Source organism: Oncorhynchus gorbuscha, linkage group LG12 (assembly GCF_021184085.1).
Source record: "Oncorhynchus gorbuscha isolate QuinsamMale2020 ecotype Even-year linkage group LG12, OgorEven_v1.0, whole genome shotgun sequence".
Classification (NCBI taxonomy): Eukaryota; Metazoa; Chordata; class Actinopteri; order Salmoniformes; family Salmonidae; genus Oncorhynchus; species Oncorhynchus gorbuscha.
In genome coordinates, this window is record NC_060184.1 from 77337045 (window position 1) to 77359458 (window position 22414).

Sequence of the window (22414 nt, forward strand, 5' to 3'; positions counted from 1 at the left end):
ATCTGCTAAATATGTGTATGTGACCCATAAAATATGATTTGAAGAGTTCCATTAGCGTTTGTGACTACCACTACATTTTCTAGAGATTTATTGCAGCACAGAAATTAAGAATCGGTCAGTTCTACCAGAGTATGTCATTAGTCAAAGCTTCCCATACAGTGTCTTCAGAAAAGTATTCACACCCCTGGACTTTTTCAAAATTGTGTGTTACAGCCTGCATTTAAAATGGCTTAAATTGAGATTTGTCCATGGTCTACACACAACAATCCCATTATGTCAAAGTGGAATTTAGGTTAAGAATTTATTTTACAAATTCATTAAAAATGAAAAATGACATGTCTTCAGTCAATAAGTATTCAACCCCATTCAACCCCTTTGTTTGTTATGGCAAGCCTAAATAAGTTCAGGAGTCAAAATGTGCTTAAGTCACATAAGTTGCATGGACACTCTGCAGTACGTGTATAACGTCATTTTTAAAATCATCTCTGTACCCCACACAATATTATCTGTAAAAGGCTTCCTTCTTTTTACTCTGTCCTTTAGGTTAGTATTATGGAGTTACTACAATGTTATTGATCTACATTCAGTTTTCTCCTATCACAGCCATTAAACTCTGTAACTGTTTTAAAGTCACCATTGGCCTCATGGTGAAATCCCTGAGAGGTTTCCTTCCTCTCCGGCAACTGAGTTAGGAAGGACGCCTGTATCTTTGTAGTGACTGGGTGTATTGATACACCATCCAAAGCCTAATTAATAACTTGACCATGCTGAAAGGGATATTCAATGTCTTTGTGGTTGAAATTCACTGCTTGACTAAAGGACCTTATACAGAATAAAAAATATTCCAAAACACACATCCTGTTTGCAACAAGGCACTAAAATAATACTGCAAAAAATGTGGCAAAGCAATGAACATTTTGTCCTGAATACAAAGTGTTATGTTTGGGGCAAATCCAATCCACTGCATTAGTGAGGACCACTCCTCATATTGTCAAGCCTAGTAGTGGCTGTAGGATATTTACCACACTTTGACATTCAAGTATTTTGTGTAGATCGTTGACAAAAAAACAAAACATTTTAATCCCACTTTGTAACAACTACATGTGGAAGAAGACGAGGGATGTGAATACTTCGAAGGTACGGTAAACAAAGTCCTTGAGCTCCTCAGTGAAACGTGATCCAATTGCAACCTGAATGCATGCGTGTCTGGAACGAACACATTGATTTGAGTTCATCCTCATTCTGGTCGAGCTCCTTTACTATACAAACTGAAGTCCACATCTCTGAAAAACCATTACTGAACCTCTGTGGTGATAGTTCCCCCAAAAATATCTGGCCTTGAGTGGAACTGAATTCTTCGAGAATCTGGCGTTGGCAGGGTTGCGATAGCTTTCAGCACATAATAGGTCTGATAAATCCAGGTCCGTTTCCCCTCCTTCACAGCGATCACACTTCCTGCCCGGAGTGTTTATAGTCACAGGATTCAGGACGAGACAAGCAGCCCAATTAGTGTGGACGCATCCTAACAGAGTCTTTACCCCTTTCAGCTATTTAAAACACCTTGTGTAGTAACTTCTCCAAGGTGGCTTTCAACTCCAATTTGCAGTCACTCGTGTGTCTGTTCTTATGCCCTGGTCCTAGGTCAGCTAAATGCTAACATGAATCTGTTCATCTAGAAGCAATGTGCTGATCTTGGGTCAGCATTCTCCATTGAAATTCCTCAGTTGTGTCATTTACAGGAGTCCGAGTGCCTCACTACAGATCAGTCACAGACCATGCTCATCAAGATGGCACTGTCAGCAGAAAAAGACTGTATATATATATATATATAATTATGCTTTTGTGTAAATTAGAAAGAATGAATGATTTTGAAAATATAAACCATGGAGACATATTGAGCCGGTCTGTATCCAGGTCCTCAGGAAGGACAGTTTGTTCCTCTAGGTGGTTCTCAGTTTCTTGTCCCTGTGACCTGGGTGAGCACTTGGGCTGACAGTGTAACAGTGGACAGACACTGTGGCTGTCCCCTCGTGTCCTTGTCCGTTCTGCTGGCGATGTCACAACGAAGGAGGAGGAACGGAGGGAAACGCAGCGGAGACTTACTTCTTCTCTGGTGTCCGGAAAATCTGTTCATACGGCGGGGGTGGGTGGTTGCAGTACGAGGGCGGTGGAGGGTAGTCGTTCATCATATGGGCGGGGCCGGGCTGGATGGGGTAGACGGGGGTGAGGGGGGAAGTCATGACGCCACCGGGGTCGCCATAGCCTACCATGCCAGGCTGCTGGGATACTGCATGGGGGAGGACAGAGAAATTGTCACTGTTAATCAGAGTGCAAATTCTGGTATGTGTGAGTAATGTGATTTTGTGGATTCAAATAAAGTATTTTTTTAAAAATGTTCCTCTTTCCACCCTCTTCTCAACAGCTCAAAGCCCCCCCTTTAAGTGTTCTGACACAGGATGCAACATCAAATATTCATGACAAACATCCCACAACTACCAACATGCTTAGCTGTCAACGCTGTGTTGCCAATGTTATTTCAACAACAAAACAAATCAATGTGACGATGTTGAATCAACATGGAAAACAGATTGGATTTAATAAAAAGTCACATTTTGTTGATTTCACGTTGAATTATTGACAACTCAACAAAATGTAAATCAAAACAAGACCTTGAACTGTGCCAGTTTCAAAGTCTCAGCTGCCTTGGAAACCAAAACCCATACTCTTTTAGCCCTAATGCAGTGGTGGGGAAAAGCCCTAATGCAGTGCTGAGGAAAACGCCCTAATGCAGTGGTGGGGAGAAACCCCTAATGCAGTGGTGGGGAAAAGCCCTAATGCAGTGGTGGGGAAAAGCCCTAATGCAGTGGTGTGAGAAACCCCTAATTTAGTGGTGGGGAAAAGCACTAATGCAGTGGTGTGGGGAAAAAGCCCTAATGCAGTGGTGGGAGAAAGCCCTAATGCAGTGGTGGGGAAAAGCCCCAATGCAGTGGCGAGGAAAACGCCCTAATGCAGTGGTGTGAGAAAGCCCCAATGCAGTGGTGGGGAAAAGCCCTAATGCAGTGGTGGGGAAAAGCCCTAATGCAGTGGTGAGGAAAACACCCTAATGCAGTGGTGAGGAAAACGCCCTAATGCAGTGGTGAGGAAAACGCCCTAATGCAGTGGTGAGGAAAAAGCCCTAATGCAGTGGTGGGGAAAAAGCCCTAATGCAGTGGTGGGGAGAAAGTGCCCTAATGCAGTGGTGGGAGAAAGTGCCCTAATGCAGTGGTGGGAGAAAGTGCCCTAATGCAGTGGTGGGAGAAAGTGCCCTAACGCAGTGGTGGGAGAAAGTGCCCTAACGCAGTGGTGGGGAGAAAGTGCCCTAATGCAGTGGTGGGGAGAAAGCCCTAATGCAGTGGTGGGGAGAAAGCCCTAATGCAGTGGTGGGGAGAAAGCCCTAATGCAGTGGTGTGGAAAAGCCCTAATGCAGTGGTGGGGAAAAAGCCCTAATGCAGTGGTGGGGAAAAAGCCCTAATGCAGTGGTGGGGAAAAAGCCCTAATGCAGTGGTGTTATTTGAGTAAAAGTAAAAAAGGTATCTTCAAAGAAAATGACTCAAGTAAAAGTCACCCAGTAAAAATATACTTGAGTAAAATTATTTAGATTTTAAAATATACTTAAGTATCAAAAGTATTCATCATTTCAAATTCCTTATATTAAGCAAACCAGACGGCACCATTTTCTTGTTTTTTAAATTTACGGATATTCCCAGGGGCACACCAACATGATTTATAAATGAAGCATGTGTGTTTAGTGAGTCTGCCAAATCAGAGGCGGTAGAGATGAGCTCTTGATAAGGGTGTAAATTAAACAATTTTCCTGTCCTGCTAAGCATTCGAAATGCAACAAATACCCTTTGGAGTAAGAAGTACTTCATTTGCTTTAGGAATGTAGTGAAGTGATCAAAAATAGTAAAGTACAGATACCCTTTAAAAACCTACTTTGGTAGTACTTTATTTTGAAGTATTTTCACACCACTGCCTAAATATATGATTTAGACTAAGAGTGGCTGCCTGGCTCTGCGTGTGAATATCATCAGCAGCCATTTTAATGATCTCACTGCACCTGGAATGAACATTGATTTAAACACCCCCCCCCACTGGGTATCTTATCTCCTGCAACACTGTGCAGGCCAGTAAAGCTGTCACTGCTGATAACACAGTGGGGTAAATTGGCACTTTGAATCAAAATAACCTGTGATTTGGTATCCTTCAGCAATGTCTATATCGCTAACGTGGTTAAAAGAATTGAGAATCCACTTCCTGGAACGCTGGTCTAAGCCGTATACTCCCACTGACCTGGCGTGGACACAGGCTGCCTGGTGAAGGAAACGTTGAAGGCATGCTCGTCGCTGAGGGGCGAGGGGTGTATGCACCTGCGGAAGAAGAAGCCCGCTCCGCAGCAGAATAGCACCCCCATCATCAGCATCAACCTGGAGAAAGAGGGAGGAGAGAAAGAGAGCAGTCAAAGTGGGACATGCATTGAAGTATAAAGTTAAACTGGCAGCCATTTTGCACTGTTTTGCTATGGCTTTGGTCAATGTAGTAAGACGGGAATATTTTATTAAATGTAGTAGTAGTGTTTCCAACCTCAAGAAAGCTATGACCTTTGGCTTTCACATGAAATTGTTTATTTATGTCTGAGAAAAAATATACTTTTCAACCCATATGATCTAGTACACAATAAAAGTATAATAATAATAAAATAAAAAAAGCTTTTTCATACTTTACTGTGCATTCGGAAAGCATTCAGACCCCTTGACTTTTCCACATTTTGTTAAGTTACAGCCTTATTCTAAAATGTACAATCTACACACAAAACCCCATAATGACAGAACAAAAGCATCATTTTGAAATTTTAGCAAACTTATTTTAAAAAAATTAAAAAACAATTACAAACTTCAAATATCATATTTACATAAGTATTCAGACACTTTACACAGTACTTGGTTGATTACAGCCTTGAGTCTTATTGGGTATAACACTACAAGTTTGGCACACCTGTATTTGGGGAGTTTCTCCCATTCTTCTCTGCAGATCCTCTCAAGCTCTGTCAGGTTGGATGGGGAGCGTCGCTGCACAGCTATTTTCAGGTCTCTCTGGAGCTGTTAGACTGGGTTCAAGTCCGGGCTCTGGCTGGGCCACTCAAGGACATTCAGAGACTTACTACGAAGCCACTCCTGCGTTGTCCTGTTGGAAGACGAACCTTCGCCCCCAGTCTGTGGTCCTGAGCAGGTTTTCATCAAGGATATCTGTACTTTGTTCTGTTAACCTTTCCCTCAATCATGAGTAGACTCTCACTCCACCATGCTAGACAGATGGCGTCAAGCACTCCTCCAGCATCTTTTCATTTTTTCTGCATCTCACGAATGTTTGTCTGTCCATAACACTTTCTCAATCTTCCTCTGTTATCTTGCCCATCTTAATCTTTTCTTTTTATTGGCCAGTCTGAGATATGGCTTTTTCTTTGCAACTCTGCCTAGAAGGCCTGCATCCCAGTGTCGCCTCTTCACTGTTGACGTTGAGACTGGTGTTTTGCGGGAACTATTTAATGAAGCTGCAAGTTGAGGACTTGTGAGGCATCTGTTTCTCAAACTAGACACTCATTTCTTATTTAGTTTACCTTTAATTAACAAGGCAAGTCAGTTAAGTCAGTTAAGAACAAATTCTTATTTTCAATGACGGCCTAGGAACAATGTGTTAACTGCCTTGTTCAGGGGCAGAACGACAGATTTGTACCTTGTCGGCTTGGGGATTCGATCTTGCAACCATTCAGTTACTAGTCCAACGCTCTAAGCACTAGGCTACGCTGCTGCCCTGATGTACTTGTCCTCTTGCTCAGTTGTGCACCGGGGCCTCCCACTCCTCTTTCTATTCTGGTGAGAGACCGTTTGCGCTGTTCTGTGAAGGGAGTAGTACACAGCGCTATACGAGATCTTCAGTTTCTTGGCAATTTCTCGCATGGAATAGCCTTAATTTCTCAGAACAAGAATAGACTGATGAGTTCCAGAAGAAAGTTATTTGTTTCTGGCCATTTTGAGCCTGTAGTCGAGCTCACAAATGCTGATGCTCCAGATACTCAACTAGTCTAAAGAAGGTCAGGTTTATTGCTTATTTAATCAGAACAGTTTTCAGCTGTGCTAACATAATTGCAACAGGGTCATTGGAACACAGGAGTGATGGTTGCTGATAATGGGCATCTGTACACCTATGTAGATATTCCCTAAAAATAAATCAGCCGGTCCCAGCTACAATAGTCATTTACAACATTAACAATGTCTACACTGTATTTCTGATCAATTTTAATGAAAAAAAAAACTTTTCATTTCTAAGTGACCTCAAACTTTTGAACTGTAGTATATATATCTGACTAAAACGATCCGTTCCACGGACTGCACTGGACTAGTGATGCAGGTATTTTGTTATATTACATAGTTTCCAAGAAAAAACATTAACACTTCCCAAATCAAAATGTCATGAGAACACATGTTGACTGAAACTACACAGGCAGTCCTAATCATGTTGACTGATAGCACACAGACAGTCCTAATCATGTTGTTGACCAAGGAGAGTGATACCACACAGCCAGTCCTAATCATGTTGTTGACCGAGGAGAGTGATACCACACAGCCAGTCCTAATCATGTTGACTGATAGCACACAGCCAGTCCTAATCATGTTGTTGACCGAGGAGAGTGATACCACACAGCCAGTCCTAATCATGTTGTTGACCGAGGAGAGTGATACCACACAGCCAGTCCTAATCATGTTGACTGATAGCACACAGCCAGTCCTAATCATGTTGTTGACCGAGGAGAGTGATACCACACAGCCAGTCCTAATCATGTTGACTGATAGCACACAGCCAGTCCTAATCATGTTGTTGACCGAGGAGAGTGATACCACACAGCCAGTCCTAATCATGTTGTTGACCGAGGAGAGTGATACCACACAGCCAGTCCTAATCATGTTGTTGACCGAGGAGAGTGATACCACACAGCCAGTCCTAATCATGTTGACTGATAGCACACAGCCAGTCCTAATCATGTTGTTGACCGAGGAGAGTGATACCACACAGCCAGTCCTAATCATGTTGTTGACCGAGGAGAGTGATACCACACAGCCAGTCCTAATCATGTTGACTGATAGCACACAGCCAGTCCTAATCATGTTGTTGACCGAGGAGAGTGATAGCCAGTCCTAATCAGCCAGTCCTAATCATGTTGTTGACCGAGGAGAGTGATACCACACAGCCAGTCCGAATCATGTTGTTGACCGAGGAGAGTGATACCACACAGCCAGTCCGAATCATGTTGTTGACCGAGGAGAGTGATACCACACAGCCAGTCCGAATCATGTTGTTGACCGAGGAGAGTGATACCACACAGCCAGTCCGAATCATGTTGTTGACCGAGGAGAGTGATACCACACAGCCAGTCCGAATCATGTTGTTGACCGAGGAGAGTGATACCACACAGCCAGTCCGAATCATGTTGTTGACCGAGGAGAGTGATACCACACAGCCAGTCCTAATCATGTTGTTGACCGAGGAGAGTGATACCACACAGCCAGTCCTAATCATGTTGTTCACCGAGGAGAGTGATACCACACAGCCAGTCCTAATCATGTTGTTGACCAAGGAGAGTGATACCACACAGCCAGTCCTAATCATGTTGACTGATAGCACACAGCCAGTCCTAATCATGTTGTTGACCGAGGAGAGTGATACCACACAGCCAGTCCGAATCATGTTGTTGACCAAGGAGAGTGATACCACACAGCCAGTGCTAATCATGTTGTTGACCGAGGAGAGTGATACCACACAGCCAGTCCTAATCATGTTGTTGACCAAGGAGAGTGATACCACACAGCCAGTGCTAATCATGTTGTTGACCGAGGAGAGTGATACCACACAGCCAGTCCTAATCATGTTGTTGACCGAGGAGAGTGATAACACACAACCAGTCCTAATCATGTTGTTGACCGAGGAGAGTGATACCACACAGCCAGTCCTAATCATCTTGTTGACCGAGGAGAGTGATAACACACAGCCAGTCCTAATCATGTTGTTGACCGAGGAGAGTGATACCACACAGCCAGTCCTAATCATGTTGTTGACCAAGGAGAGTGATACCACACAGCCAGTCCTAATCATGTTGTTGACCAAGGAGAGTGATACCACACAGCCAGTCCTAATCATATACAGGAGAAAGCTATGATCCCTTATTGATGTTACTTGTTAAATCCATTTCAAATCAGTGGAGATTAAGAATTGTTAAACCAAGAGACAATTGAGACATGGGTTGTGTATGTGTGCCATTAAAGAGGGTGTATGGGCAAGACAAAATATTGTAGTATCTTTGAATGGGGTGCGGTGGTAGGTGCCAGACGCACCGGTTTGTGTGTGTACCACGCTGCTGGGTTTTTCACACTCAGGTTCCCTGTGTGTATCAGGAATGGTCCAAAGGACATCCAGCCAACTTGACACAACTGTGGGAAGCATTGGAGTCAACATGGGCCAGCATCCCTGTGGAATACGACACCTTGTAGTGTCCCATGTCTCAACAAATTGAGGCTGTTCTGAGGTCAAAAGGGAGTACAACTCAATATTAGGACGGTGTTCCTAATGTTTTGTACACAGTGTATATTGGGATGATGTGCTTTAATGTCTTGAAGTTGGGTAGTATTTTTCCCCCAGCAACTTAATTTTTAAAACATTTTTTTACCTTTATTTAACCAGGCAAGTCAGTTAAGAACACATTCTTATTTTCAATGAAGGCCTGGGAACAGTGGGTTAACTGCCTTGTTCAGGGGGCAGAACGACAGATTTGTATCTTGTCAGCTTGGGGGTTTGAACTCGCAACCTTCCCGTTACTAGTCCAACGCTCTAACCACTAGGCTACGCTGCCGGTGCAAATACTGTCTTCTCCCGTGGAAACGTTGCAGTCGGTCTTGTATGAATCGACAGTAAGTAAAGTGGCACCAAACGTCGCCCTTTCAGCTGAGCTCGTACCACCAGGAGAGCAGTGCCTTATTTGTATCAATGATTTCAATGATTTCAGTGATTTCAATGATTTCAATGATTTCAGTGATTTCAATGATTTGTTCACCACCAGATTGAGGAACGGTTGCCAGTCAGAGAGGTGACCCGTCAATGACCTGGGCATGGGATTTATTTTCCAAATAACAGCATTGGAACATTGCAATGAGAAAGCCTTACAATTCAACTAATGTCATGCATGCTTTTTGATTGGACCAAACAAATAACACTGAAAAAAATATTTAAAAAAAAACCTCTTGTCCAGTCCATTTATAGTCAGAGTTAAAATGGACTCACCAGAAGTACCATAGCCGCTGGATGGAGAGGGCTCGGACACAGCAACGGGTCCCACAGCAGTCCTCGTACGAGCGGCATCTGAAATGAGAACACAATCTTGGTAAAAAACACTTTGTCTAGTCACATCTAGAAACAGAGTGGAGTGAGTTATATACACTGAGTGGACCAAACATTAAGAACACCTGCTCTTTCCATGACAGACTGACCAGGTGAAAGCTATTATCCCTTATTGATGTCACCTGTTGAATCCAATTCAAAATCAGTGTAGATGACGGGGAGGAGACGGGTTAAAGAAAGATTTGTAATCTTTGAGACATGCATTGTGTATGTGTACCATTCAAAGGGTGAATGGGCAAGACAACATATTTAAGTGCCTTTGTATGCGGGGTATGGTAGTAGGTGCCAGGCGCACCGGTTTGAGTGTGTCAAGAATTGCAATGCTGCTGGGTTTTTCACTTTCAACAGTTTCCCGTGTGTATCAAGAATGGTCCACCACCCAAAGGACATCCAGGCAACTTGACAAAACTGTGGAAAGCATCAGAGTCAACATGGACCAGCATCCCTGTGGAACGCTTTCAGTACCTTGTAGAGTCCCATGGGTTTCCCGGACAGAGTTTAAATTCTACTTAAATGATTCCAGAATAAAAAATAACTTAATTATTTAGATGAATTAGTTCTAGACTAGGGAGTCCCAGACTAAGGTATGTAAGGACTAACCAGTTAATCTTTGTGAAGCCTAACTAGAGAGTAATGTGCACTTAGTGCAGACCTGAGGATGCTTCAGAAACCAGGGGTGGGAAACTAATAATAGCATTATGCACTTAGTGCAGACCTGAGGATGCTTCAGAAACCAGGGTGGGAAACTAATAATAGCATTATGCACTTAGTGCAGACCTGAGGATGCTTCAGAAACCAGGGTGGGAAACTAATAATAGCATTGTGCACTTAGTGCAGACATGAGGATGCTTCAGAAACCAGGGTGGGAAACTAATAATAGCATTGTGCACTTAGTGCAGACATGAGGATGCTTCAGAAACCAGGGATGGGAAACTAATGCATTGTGTGTAATTGGAGGAAATCACCCAAACCAAAAATAAAAACGTTAAAAAATGTCAGTGGCTTTGGAAAAAAAAAAAACTCCTAAAAGAGAATTGTGCCGAAGCATCCAATTATCGAAATATTTTGATAAATAATAATAAAATTAAAATAATAAAGTACTTTATGGGGACTGAATGCTTAAGTCTGCCAGGCTTGCTAGGACAGACCAGATTTTTTTATTATTATTATTATTATTTTTAACCTTTACTTAATCCGGTGCAATTTCAATTAGAACGGAGGTGTGAAGTGTGGAGGCCTTTGGGCCCAACAAGTGGCAAGAGTCTTTGAAGTTCCCGCTTTGCTGTTCAAAGACCATCCATTGGCATTTCCTACAAGAAATCTGCCTCCAGAAATAAAAGCTTCTCCCAAGTGGGTGTGACACCTTCTCCCGCTGCTTGGATTCCACCTGGCGATCTGTTCACCGTCTGCCCTAGCCCATCTCCCAGTCTGGTACAAGTACCCCTCTCCTGTGCTTTTTCTCGCCTCCAGCACACACACGCACTGTTGGGGCAAGTGACTCTGAACTTACAATGGCTAGCCCCAGGACATTATGTATATATTTTTTCCCTTGTGCATTTTGCTATTTGACAACTGCTTGCTTTGTTGACTAACCTCAGGAGGCTGAAGAAATTTGGCTTGTCACCAAAAGCACTCACAAACTTCTACAGATGCACAATCGAGAGCATCCTGTCGGGCTGTAACACAGCCTGGTACGGCAACTGCTCCGCCCACAACCGTAAGGCTCTCCAGAGGGTAGTGAGGTCTGCACAACGCATCACCGGGGGCAAACTACCTGCCTTCCAGGACACCTACACCACCCGATGTCACAGGAAGGGCATAAAGATCATCAAGGACAACAACCACCCGAGCCACTGCCTGTTCACGCCGCTATCATCCAGAAGGCGAGGTCAGTACAGGTGGATCAAAGCAGGGACCGAGAGACTGAAAAACAGCTTCTATCTCAAGGCCATCAGACTGTTAAACAGCCACCACTAACATTGAGTGGCTGCTGCCAACACACTGACTCAACTCCAGCCACTTTAATAATGGGAATTGATGGGAATGTATGTAAAAATGTATCACTAGCCACTTTAAACAACCTCTTAAGACTAGGGGCAGTATTTCATTTTTGGATAAAAAGACGTGCCCGTTTTAAGCGCAATATTTTGTCACGAAAAGATGCTCGACTATGCATGTAATTGATAGCTTTGGAAGGAAAACACTCTGACGTTTCCAGAACTGCAAAGATTTTCACTGTGAGTGCCCTAGAACAAAAGCTTCAGGCAAAACCAAGATGTTTCTGCAACCAGGAAATGAACAGGATTTCTGAGGCTACGTTTTTCATTATGTCCTTATATGACTGTGAATGCGACAGGAATGAGCCTACCCTTTCTATCGTTTCCCCAAGGGGTCTGGAGCATTGTGACATATTTGCAGGCATATCATTGGAAGATTGACCATAATAGACTACATTTGCCTAGTGTCCGCACGGTGTCCTGCGTGGAAATTGGTGCGTAAAACTCAGCTGCTGGTATTTTTCCCTGGGATTCTGAGAAAAACCATGCTTCCACGAACGGCATATCAATGAAGAGATATTTGACAAAACACCTTGAGGATTGATTCAAACAACGTTTGCCATGTTTTGGTCGATATTATGGAGTTAATTCGGAAAAAAGTTTGACGTTTAGGTGACTGAATTTTCGGTTAGTTTCGGTAGCCAAATGCGTAGTAACAAACGGAGCGATTTGTCCTACACAAAGAATCTTTCAGGAAAAACTGGACATCTGCTATGTAACTGAGAGTCTCCTTATTGAAACATCTGAAGTTCTTCAAAGGTAAATTATTTTATTTGATTCCTTTGCTGGTTTTGTGAATATGTTGCATGCTAAATGCTACGCTAAATGCTAAGCTAGCCATCAACACTCTTACACAAATGATTGATTTTCTATGGTTTAAAAGCATATTTTGAAAATCTGAGATGACAGTGTTGTTAAGAAAAGGCTAACCTTGAGAGCAGGCATATTTATTTCATTTCATTTGCGATTTTTAGAAATCGTTAACGTTGCGTTATGGTAATGAGCTTGAGGCTGTAGTCACGATACCGGATCCGGGATGGCTCGGCGCAAGAGGTTAATATAATGTTTACATACCCTACATTACTCATCTCATATGTATATGTACATACTTATTTTCCACCATAATTTGCAAATAAATAAATTAAAATTCCTACAATGTGATTTTCTGGATTTTTTTCCCTAATTTTGTCTGTCATAGTTGAAGTGTACCTATGATAAAAATTACAGGCCTCTCTCATCTTTTTAAGTGGGAGAACTTGCACAATTGGTGGCTGACTAAATACTTTTTTGCCCCACTGTATATACTGTACTCTATATAATCTACTGCATCTTGCCATCTTTATGTAATACATGTATCACTAGCCACTTTAAACTATGCCACTTTGTTTACATACCCTACATTACTCATCTCATATGTATGTACTGTACTCTATACCATCTACTGCATCTTGTCTATGCCGTTCTGTACCATCACTCATTCATATATCTTTATGTCCATGTTCTTTATCCCTTTACACTTGTGTGTATAAGGTAGTAGTTGTGGAATTGTTAGGTTAGATTACTCGTTGGTTATTACTGCATTGTAGGAACTAGAAGCAAAAGCATTTCGCTACACTCGCATTAACTTCTGCTAACCATGTGTATGTGACAAAAATATTGATTTGAACGTACTTTGGTGTGAAAAGTGCAAATCAATCCCAGAACAACAGCAAAGGACCTTGTGAAGATGCTGGAGGAAAAAGGTACAAATGTATCTATGTCCACAGTAAAAAGAGTTCGATATCAACATTACTTGAAAGGCCACTGAGCAAGGAAGGAGCAACTGCTCCAAAACCGCAATAAAAAAAGCCAGATTACGGTTTGCAACTGCACATGGGGACAAAGATCGTACTTTTTGGAGAAATGTCCTCTGGTCTGATAAAACAAAAATAGAACTGTTTGGCCATAATGACCATCGTTATGTTTGGAGGAAAAAGGGGGAGGCAAGCAAGCTGAAGAACACCATCCCAACCGTGAAGCACGGGGGTGGCAGCATCATGTTGTGGGTTTTGCCTTGTCTCAGGAGGGGCTGGTGCACTTCACAAAATAGATGGCATCATGAGGTAGGACAATTATGCGGATATATTGAAGCAACATCTCCAGACATTAGTCAGGAAGTTAAAGCTTGGTCGCAAATGGGTCTTCCAAATGGACAATGACCCCAAGCATACTTCCAAGTTGTGGCAAAATGGCTTAAGGACAACAAAGTGAAGGTATTGGAGTGGCCATCACAAAGCCCAAACCTCAATCCCATAGAAAATGTGTGGTCAGAACTGAAAAAGCATGTGCGAGCAGGGAGGCCTAAAAACCTGACTCAATTACACCAGCTCTGTCAGGAGGAATGGGTCAAAATTCACCCAACTTGTGGAAGGCTACCCAAAACGATTGACCCAAGTTAAACAATTGAAAGACAATGCTACCAAATACTAATTGAGTGTATGTAAAAGTCTGACCCACTGGGAATGTGATGAAAGAAAGTAATCATTATCTCTACTATTATTCTGACATTTCACATTCTTAAAATAAAGTGGTGATCCTAACTGACCTAAGCCGATTAATTTTTACTAGGATTAAATGTCAGGAATTGTGAAAAACGAGATTAAATGTATTTGTGGTGTATATAAGCTTCCATCTTCAACTGTTCAGTATATGCAGATGATACAGTCATTCCCTGCTGGCCCCTCCACGGATGTTGTGTTAAACGCTCTACAACAAAGCTTTCTTTGTGTCCAAAAAGCTTTCTCTGCCCTTAACCTCATTCTGAACACCTCCAAAACAAAAGGTAATGTGGTTTGGTAAGAATAATGCCCCACTTCACACAGTCACGATTACTACCCCTGTGGATTTAGAGCTTGGGAGTCTGGCTCGACGGCATACTGTCCTTCTCTCAGCACATATCAGAGCTGCAGGTTAAATTAAATCTAGACTTGGTTTCCTCTATCAAAATCACTCCTCTTTCACCGCAGCTGCCAAAATAACCTTGATTCAGATGACCATCCTACCCATGCTAGATTACGGAGACATCATTTATAGATTGGCAGGTAAGGGTGCTCTCGGCGGGCCTGATGTTCTTTACCATTTGGCCATCAGATTTGCTACTTCCTTAAAGGACACATCACTGCCACCAGATTTGCTACCAATACTCCTTATAGGACACATCACTGCACTCTTTACTCCTCTGTAAAATGTTCATCTATGTATACCCGGCGCAAAACACACTGGTGGATGTTACTTTATAAAACTCTCTTAAAACTTCTTAAGGCTAGGGGACAGTATTCAGAAGTTTAGATGACTGAGGTGCCCAAAGTAAACTGCCTGTTACTCAGGCCCAGAAGCTAGGATATGCATATGCATGCTAGCATTGGATAGAAAACTCTAAATGTTCTAAAACGGTTAAAATAATGTCTGTGAATATAACAGAACTGATTTGGCAGGCGAAACCCAGAGGAAAATTAATTCCATTACATTTTTTTGAGGTCATTGAATTTTCCAACGTTTTTCTATGGGGAAGCCGAATTATTAGGACCCAGATTGCAGTTCCTATGGCTTCCACTAGATGTCAACAGTCTTTTGAAATTGTTCGATTTTTTTTTTAAACTAAGAAGTAGTTGTTGTTTTTTTTAAACGAAGAAGTAGTCGTATTCTGTTGGGCGAGTTGGAACCGGTGTACTTCTGAATCAAACGCGCCAAATAAACAGACATTTTTGGGATATAAAGAAGGACTTTATCGATCAAAACAACCATTCATTGTGTAACTGAGACCTTTGGGATTGCAAAGAGATGAAGATCTTCAAAGGTAAGCAATTTATTTTATCGCTATTTCTGACTTTCGTGATGCATCTGTTCGGTTGGAAAATGTTTTTCATGCTTTTGTATGCGGGACGCTGTCCTCAGATAATCGCATGGTATGCTTTCGCCATAAGGCCTTTTTGAAATATGACAAAGCAGCTGGATTCACAAGAAGTTCATCTTTAAGCCGATGTATAATACTTGTATTTTTTTATGAATGTTTATTACCACTATTTCTGTATTTTGAATTTGGCGCTCTGCAATTTCACCGGATGTTGTCGAGGTGGGTCGCTAGCGGAACGCCTGCTCAAGAAAGGTTAAGCCTCACTCACGTCCTATCTGAGACATCTACTGCAGCCCTTATCCTCCACATACAACACGCGTTCTGCCAGTCACATTCTGTTAAAGGTCCTCAAAGCAGACACATCCCTGGGTCGCTTTTCTTTTCAAGTTCTCTGCAGCTGGCGACTGGAACGGGCTACAACAAACACTCAAACTGGACAGTTTTTTCTCAATCTCTTCATTCAAAGACCCAATCATGGACACTCTTACTGACAGTTGTGGCTGCTTTGCATGATGTATTGTTGTCTCTACCTTATTGCCCTTTGTGCTGTTGTCTGTGCCCAATAATGTTTGTACCATGTCTTGTGCTGCTACCATGTTATGTGTTTTGCTACCATGTTGTCATGTTGTGTTGCTACCATGCTGTGTTGTTGTCTCAGGTCGCTCTTTATGTAGTGTTATTGGCTCTCTTGTCTGTTCTTTATATATATATATATATATATATATATATATATATATATATATATATTGATTTTATGTAAATCCCAGTCCCTATCCCCGCAGGAGGCCTTTTTACTTTTGGTAGGCCATCATTGTAAATAAGAATCTGTTCTTAACTGACCTAGTTAAATAAAATGTTAAATAAAGGTTAAATAAATAGAACAAACAGCATGATTCCTCAACAGAAGACTTCCCCCTAAGACAGAGTCAGACGAAAGCCTTGGCTCAAAAGCAAACAAATTACGTCAGCTCCATTTTCTTTGTACGGAAAAAAAACGGTCAAGGAAATTTGATTTCATCAAAAATGATTTGGTGGGTTGCTCCGGTCTATAACCGTCCTTCTGTCTGGTCTCGGTGGTGCTCTGAGATCATCCTTCTGTCTGGTCTCGGTGGTCCTCTGAGATCGTCCTTCTGTCTGGTCTCGGTGGTCCTCTGAGATCGTCCTTCTGTCTGGTCTCGGTGGTGCTCTGAGATCGTCCTTCTGTCTGGTCTCGGTGGTGCTCTGAGATCGTCCTTCTGTCTGGTCTCGGTGGTGCTCTGAGATCGTCCTTCTGTCTGGTCTCGGTGGTGCTCTGAGATCGTCCTTCTGTCTGGTCTCGGTGGTGCTCTGAGATCGTCCTTCTGTCTGGTCTCGGTGGTCCTCTGAGATCGTCCTTCTGTCTGGTCTCGGTGGTGCTCTGAGATCGTCCTTCTGTCTGGTCTCGGTGGTCCTCTGAGATCATCCTTCTGTCTGGTCTCGGTGGTCCTCTGAGATCATCCTTCTGTCTGGTCTCGGTGGTCCTCTGAGATCATCCTTCTGTCTGGTCTCGGTGGTGCTCTGAGATCATCCTGGTTCTGTCTGGTCTGGTCTGTGGTGCTCTGAGATCATCTGTCTTCTGTCTGAGTCTCTGGTCTCGGTGGTCCTCTGAGAACATCCTTCTGTCTGGTCTCGGTGGTGCTCTGATCCGGTGGTGCTCTGAGAACATCCTTCTGTCTGGTCTCGGTGGTGCTCTGAGATCATCCTTCTGTCTGGTCTCGGTGGTGCTCTGAGATCATCCTTCTGTCTGGTCTCGGTGGTGCTCTGAGATCATCCTTCTGTCTGGTCTCGGTGGTCCTCTGAGAACATCCTTCTGTCTGGTCTCGGTGGTGCTCTGAGATCATCCTTCTGTCTGGTCTCGGTGGTGCTCTGAGATCATCCTTCTGTCTGGTCTCGGTGGTGCTCTGAGATCATCCTTCTGTCTGGTCTCGGTGGTGCTCTGAGATCATCCTTCTGTCTGGTCTCGGTGGTGCTCTGAGATCATCCTTCTGTCTGGTCTCGGTGGTGCTCTGAGATAATCATTGAAATAGTCCAGGTAATTCAGTTTCTCTCATTGTCAAGGTCAACCTGGGGGCAAACATCCATTCATCTGAAATTAAACCCACCTTTGGCCAGATTTAATTTAAAACCTTCACTTAGCTCTAGACTAACTAATTGGCCTCTTGGAATTCAGATTTATAATCCAGACTAGTGCAAATCTGATATTATATATATATATATATTAAACCATGTCTGGAAAATGCCATTTCAGTTCAAGTGAAAAACCGCCCTTCAATGTACGGTGTTCCCAAAATCATTATTGGCATTTCTTATTTCCATTTCATCTCTATTTTGACCAGGCATATTCAGTGTCCCACCACAGAATTACAGACAAGGTTCTGCATACAGCTCATATAATGCATTAGACAGGGGCTGCATAAACATCTTGTATTTTTTTGCATTATCATTCTGAGATACGTTTGTGTTAACTAACCCCCCAGGCCCGGTGTCGATTCCTCCACACAGCAGCATGTAATGGAGTCAGACAGCGAGGCGGCAGCACAGTCAGCACAGTCTACTGATGCTAAACTTCTACACTCCACCCAATTAGCCCTGCTGACCGTGGTTGGCGTTTTACAATGTCACGGCTGTCTGGGGAAAGAGCTGGCAACAAAAGTACTGCGGCGATGGACTATGCCACAATGTCCCCCAGCTGATTGACAACAAAGGCGATGAGGAGGTAAAAGGTCACATGTGAAGGGTCAGTACAGGGACATATTTCACCATCGATTCAACCAGAGCCTGGTGGGTCTGGTGCTCTGCGGGTTTTATGTGGTGACAGATTATTTGAAAATAACTTTTGCAACTGGCTTCTTGAGTGTGGTTATATTTCAAATCGGATTTCTGTTTTAATGTAATGAAAAGTCGAAAAGAATAAGTTACTGATTTGGTGTTTTAGAAGTTTTGTGTTTTGAGAATGTGCCCACTTTATAATGTTTTAATTTATATTTATTTTTTATTTCACCTTTATTTAACCAGGTAGGCTAGTTGAGAACCCCTTTATTTAACCAGGTAGGCTAGTTGAGAACACCTTTATTTAACCAGGTAGGCTAGTTGAGAACCCCTTTATTTAACCAGGTAGGCTAGTTGAGAACACCTTTATTTAACCAGGTAGGTTAGTTGAGAACACCTTTATTTAACCAGGTAGGCTAGTTGAGAACACCTTTATTTAACCAGATAGGCTAGTTGAGAACACCTTTATTTAACCAGGTAGGCTAGTTGAGAACACCTTTATTTAACCAGATAGGCTAGTTGAGAACACCTTTATTTAACCAGATAGGCTAGTTGAGAACAAGTTCTCGGTTACAACTGTGACCCGGCCAAGATAAAGCAAAGTAGTGTGAACAGACAACACAGAGTTACACATGGAGTAAACAAGTAAACAATTAAGTCAATAACACAGTAGAAAAAAAAGAGTCTATATACATTGTGTGCAAAAAGTCCATTAGGTGCATGAGGCACTTTTGAACACCTCCTGGCTGCAAAAGCAATGTCCAAATGATTTGTGATTAGAGCTAAAAACATAGTTTCAATACCAGGCACAGACAGGGTCTTAGATAATGCAGAAGCCTGAAATCTCTATGCAGCGGCACGAGGAGCCTGGATGTCTGCCAATGCCATGCTTCCCATAAATAAACTAAAACATTTTTAATATATTTTTTTTTTACAACACAGCGTTTGAACCTCTGACGCTGGACCGGAAAAAAAAGGATTCTTCATTAGTAAGTAATGTCAATTATACATTCTGTTGCCCTCTGATTCTTTGATACTACTTGGCTGAAAGTAGGAGATGGGAGCTGCCAATACTGCATGTCTGAATTATTCAGTGTTCCTCAAAATGAAAGATTTGGGCAGTGATTCTGTTCCAGCTGTTCTAGAATCCTGCAACATGCCTTCCAAATAAGTCATGGCAACAAGCAGAACTATATCAATACAGTCAGCTAATGGTGCTTTTTTTACTTTACTCCTTACGACCGGTCTCTTACCGCTGTCATGCTTGGTTTGGTTCTCGCTGACAGGGGGAAGAGAGGGTCAGAAGCAGGACGGATCAATAGATATGTCAGGAGAGAGCACACAATCTTTATTCAACACCCATCCATCACCCCCCACCCTCCGATCTCCCTCTGCCATGGCCGTGGAAAGATGTTTATTATTATTTTACTTATGTCACGTTCGTCTTAATGATGAGACCAAGGCGCAGTGTGATAAGCATACATTCTTCTTTAATTAACAAAGAACACTAAACAAACTAACGTGACACTATATAACGCGAGTGCTGCCTGGCAACTACACATAGACAACATAACAAAAATGGAAAATGGCAACCTAAATAGGATCCCCAATCAGAGACAACGGTAAACAGCTGTCTCTGATTGGGAACCAATTCAGGCCACCATAGACCTACATATACCTAGACATACCAAAACCCCATGGAATTACAAAAACCCTAGACAGGACAAAAACACACCTCCCCAGGGCAAGGTCAGGAGATACAGCCTGGATCTGATTGGGAACCAATTCAGGCCACCATAGACCTACATATACCTAGACATACCAAACCCCCATGGAATTACAAAAACCCTAGACAGGACAAAAACACACCTCCCCAGGGCAAGGTCAGGAGATACAGCTTGGATCTGATTGGAAGATCCTGCTCTCTTTCCCTGCCATCCTCGTCACCAGAACACTAACTACAGCTCTACATACTTATCTAAAGCCCTTAACCAGATAAGACAGTCATTAAGATAATCAAGTGATAATTCATTGAGCTCCAAAGTATTGGGACCGTAACCCATTTGTTGTGGTTTCAGCTCTGTACTCCAGTGCTTTGGATTTGAAATGATACAATGACTAGGGGGTTAAAGTTCAGCCTGTCCGCTTTAATTTGAGGGTATTTTCAATCATATCGGGTGAACCGTTTAGAAATTACAGCACTTTTAGGGGCCTGAAAGTATTGGGACAAATTTACTTGTATTAATTTAGTCAAAAGTTTTGTATTTGGCTCCATATTCCTCGCACGCAATGATTACTTCAAGCTTTTGACTGTACAAAATTGGATGCATTTGTGCGGTTTGTTTTGGTTGTGTTTTCAGATTATTTTGTGCCCAACACAAATGAATGGTAAATAATGTATTGTCATTGGAGTCACTTTGGTTGTAAATAAAGAACAGAATGTCTGAACTTTAACCTCAGTCATTGTATCATTTCAACTCCAAAGTGTTGGAGTACAGAGCCCCCCCAAAAATGGTCATTGTCCCAATACTATTGCTGCTCACTGTAGCACACACACTGGTATGTAACAGAGTCAAGAATGTAACGTAAGCTCACGCCACAGCTAACTTGAAATGTCGTGGACGGAGGCATCCAATTGGTACCTTTTGGCAACGGTGTAAAAATAAGTTTTAAAGTATTTTTGGAGGGTATCTGTACTTTACTATTTATGTTTTTGACAACTTTTACTTCTCCAGAGAAAATACCAAAAGTTGGTCCAAATTCCAGCATTTATCAAGGGAATGTCTGGTTTCCGAGCTGGTCATGGGTGCACCTCAGCCACGCTCAAGGTCCTAAACGATATCGTAACCGCCATCGATAAGAGACAACACTGTGCAGCTGTTTTCATCGACCTGTCCAAGGCTTTCGACTCTGTCAATCACCACATTCTTATCGACAGACTCAACAACCTTGGTTTCTCTAATGACTGCCTCGCCTGGTTCACCAACTACTTCTCAGACAGAGTTCAGTGTGTCAAATCGGAGGGCCTGTTGTCCGGACTTCTGGCAGTCTCCATGGGGGTGCCACAGGGTTCAATTCTCAGGCCGACTCTCTTTTCTGTATACATCAATGATGTCGCTCTTGCTGCTGGTGATTCTCTGATCCACCTCTATGCAGACAACACCATTCTGTATACTTCTGGCCCTTGTTTGGACACTGTGTTAACTAACCTCCAGACGAGCTTCAATGCCATGCAACACTCCATCCGTGGCCTCCAACTGCTCTTAAATGTAAGTAAAACTAAATGCATGCTCTTCAACCGATCGCTGCCCGCACCTGCCCGCCCATCCAGCATCACTACTCTGGACGGTTCTGACTTAGAATATGTGGACAACTATAAATACCTAGGTGTCTGGTTAGACTGTAAACTCTCATTCCAGACTCACATTAAGCATCTCCAATCCAAAATGAAATCTAGAATCAGTTTCCTATTTTGCAACAGGGCATCCTTCACTCATGCTGCCAAACATACCCTCATAAAACTGACCATCCTACCGATCCTTGACTTCGGCGATGTCATTTACAAAATAGCCTCCAACACACTACTATGCAAATTGTATGGAGTCTATCACAATGCCATCCGTTTTGTTAAGCCCAATATAGTACCCACCACTGTGACCTGTATGCTCTCGTTGGCTGGACCTGCTTTATATTCGTCGCCAAACCCACTGGCTCCAGGTCATCTATAAGTCTTTGCTAGGCAAAGCCCCGCCTTATCTCAGTGCACTGGTCACCATAGCAACACCCACCCATAGCACACGCTCCAGCAGGTATATCTCACTGGTCACCCCCAAAGCCAATTTCTGCTTTGGCCGCCTTTCCTTCCAGTACTCTGGTGCCAATGACTGGAACGAACTGCAAAAAACACTGAAGCTGGAGACTCATATCTCCCTCACTAATTTTAAGCACAGCTGTCAGAGCAGCTCTCAGATCACTGCACATGTACATAGCCCATCTTTAAATAGCCCATTCAACTACCTCATCCCCCATACTGTTATTTATTTTGCTTCTTTGCACCCCAGTATCTCTACCTGCGCACTCATCTTCTGCACATCTATCACCCCAGTGTTTAATTGTCTATTTATTAGTCAAATTATTTGTTGGAACGTTGTCAAGCAGGGCGGTCACGTGTGTTAACAAAGGTCCTTCCTGA

General features: G+C 42.8%; 1 protein-coding gene across 2 annotated transcripts in view; it reads right to left on the bottom strand.

Annotated features, from left to right (window-relative positions):
* Positions 1-838: 838 nt before the first annotated feature.
* Positions 839-22414, bottom strand: part of LOC123990297 (vesicular, overexpressed in cancer, prosurvival protein 1-like) — a 65445-nt gene continuing 43869 nt past the window's right edge. For both annotated transcript variants that reach the window (XM_046290890.1, XM_046290889.1), the window contains exons 3-5: positions 9370-9447; positions 4333-4466; positions 839-2287 (exon numbers count right to left, since the gene is read on the bottom strand). In XM_046290890.1, coding sequence (XP_046146846.1) covers positions 2100-2287; positions 4333-4466; positions 9370-9447 — 400 coding nt within the window. In that variant the 3' untranslated portion in view covers positions 839-2099. The remainder of the gene's footprint in view (positions 2288-4332; positions 4467-9369; positions 9448-22414) is intronic.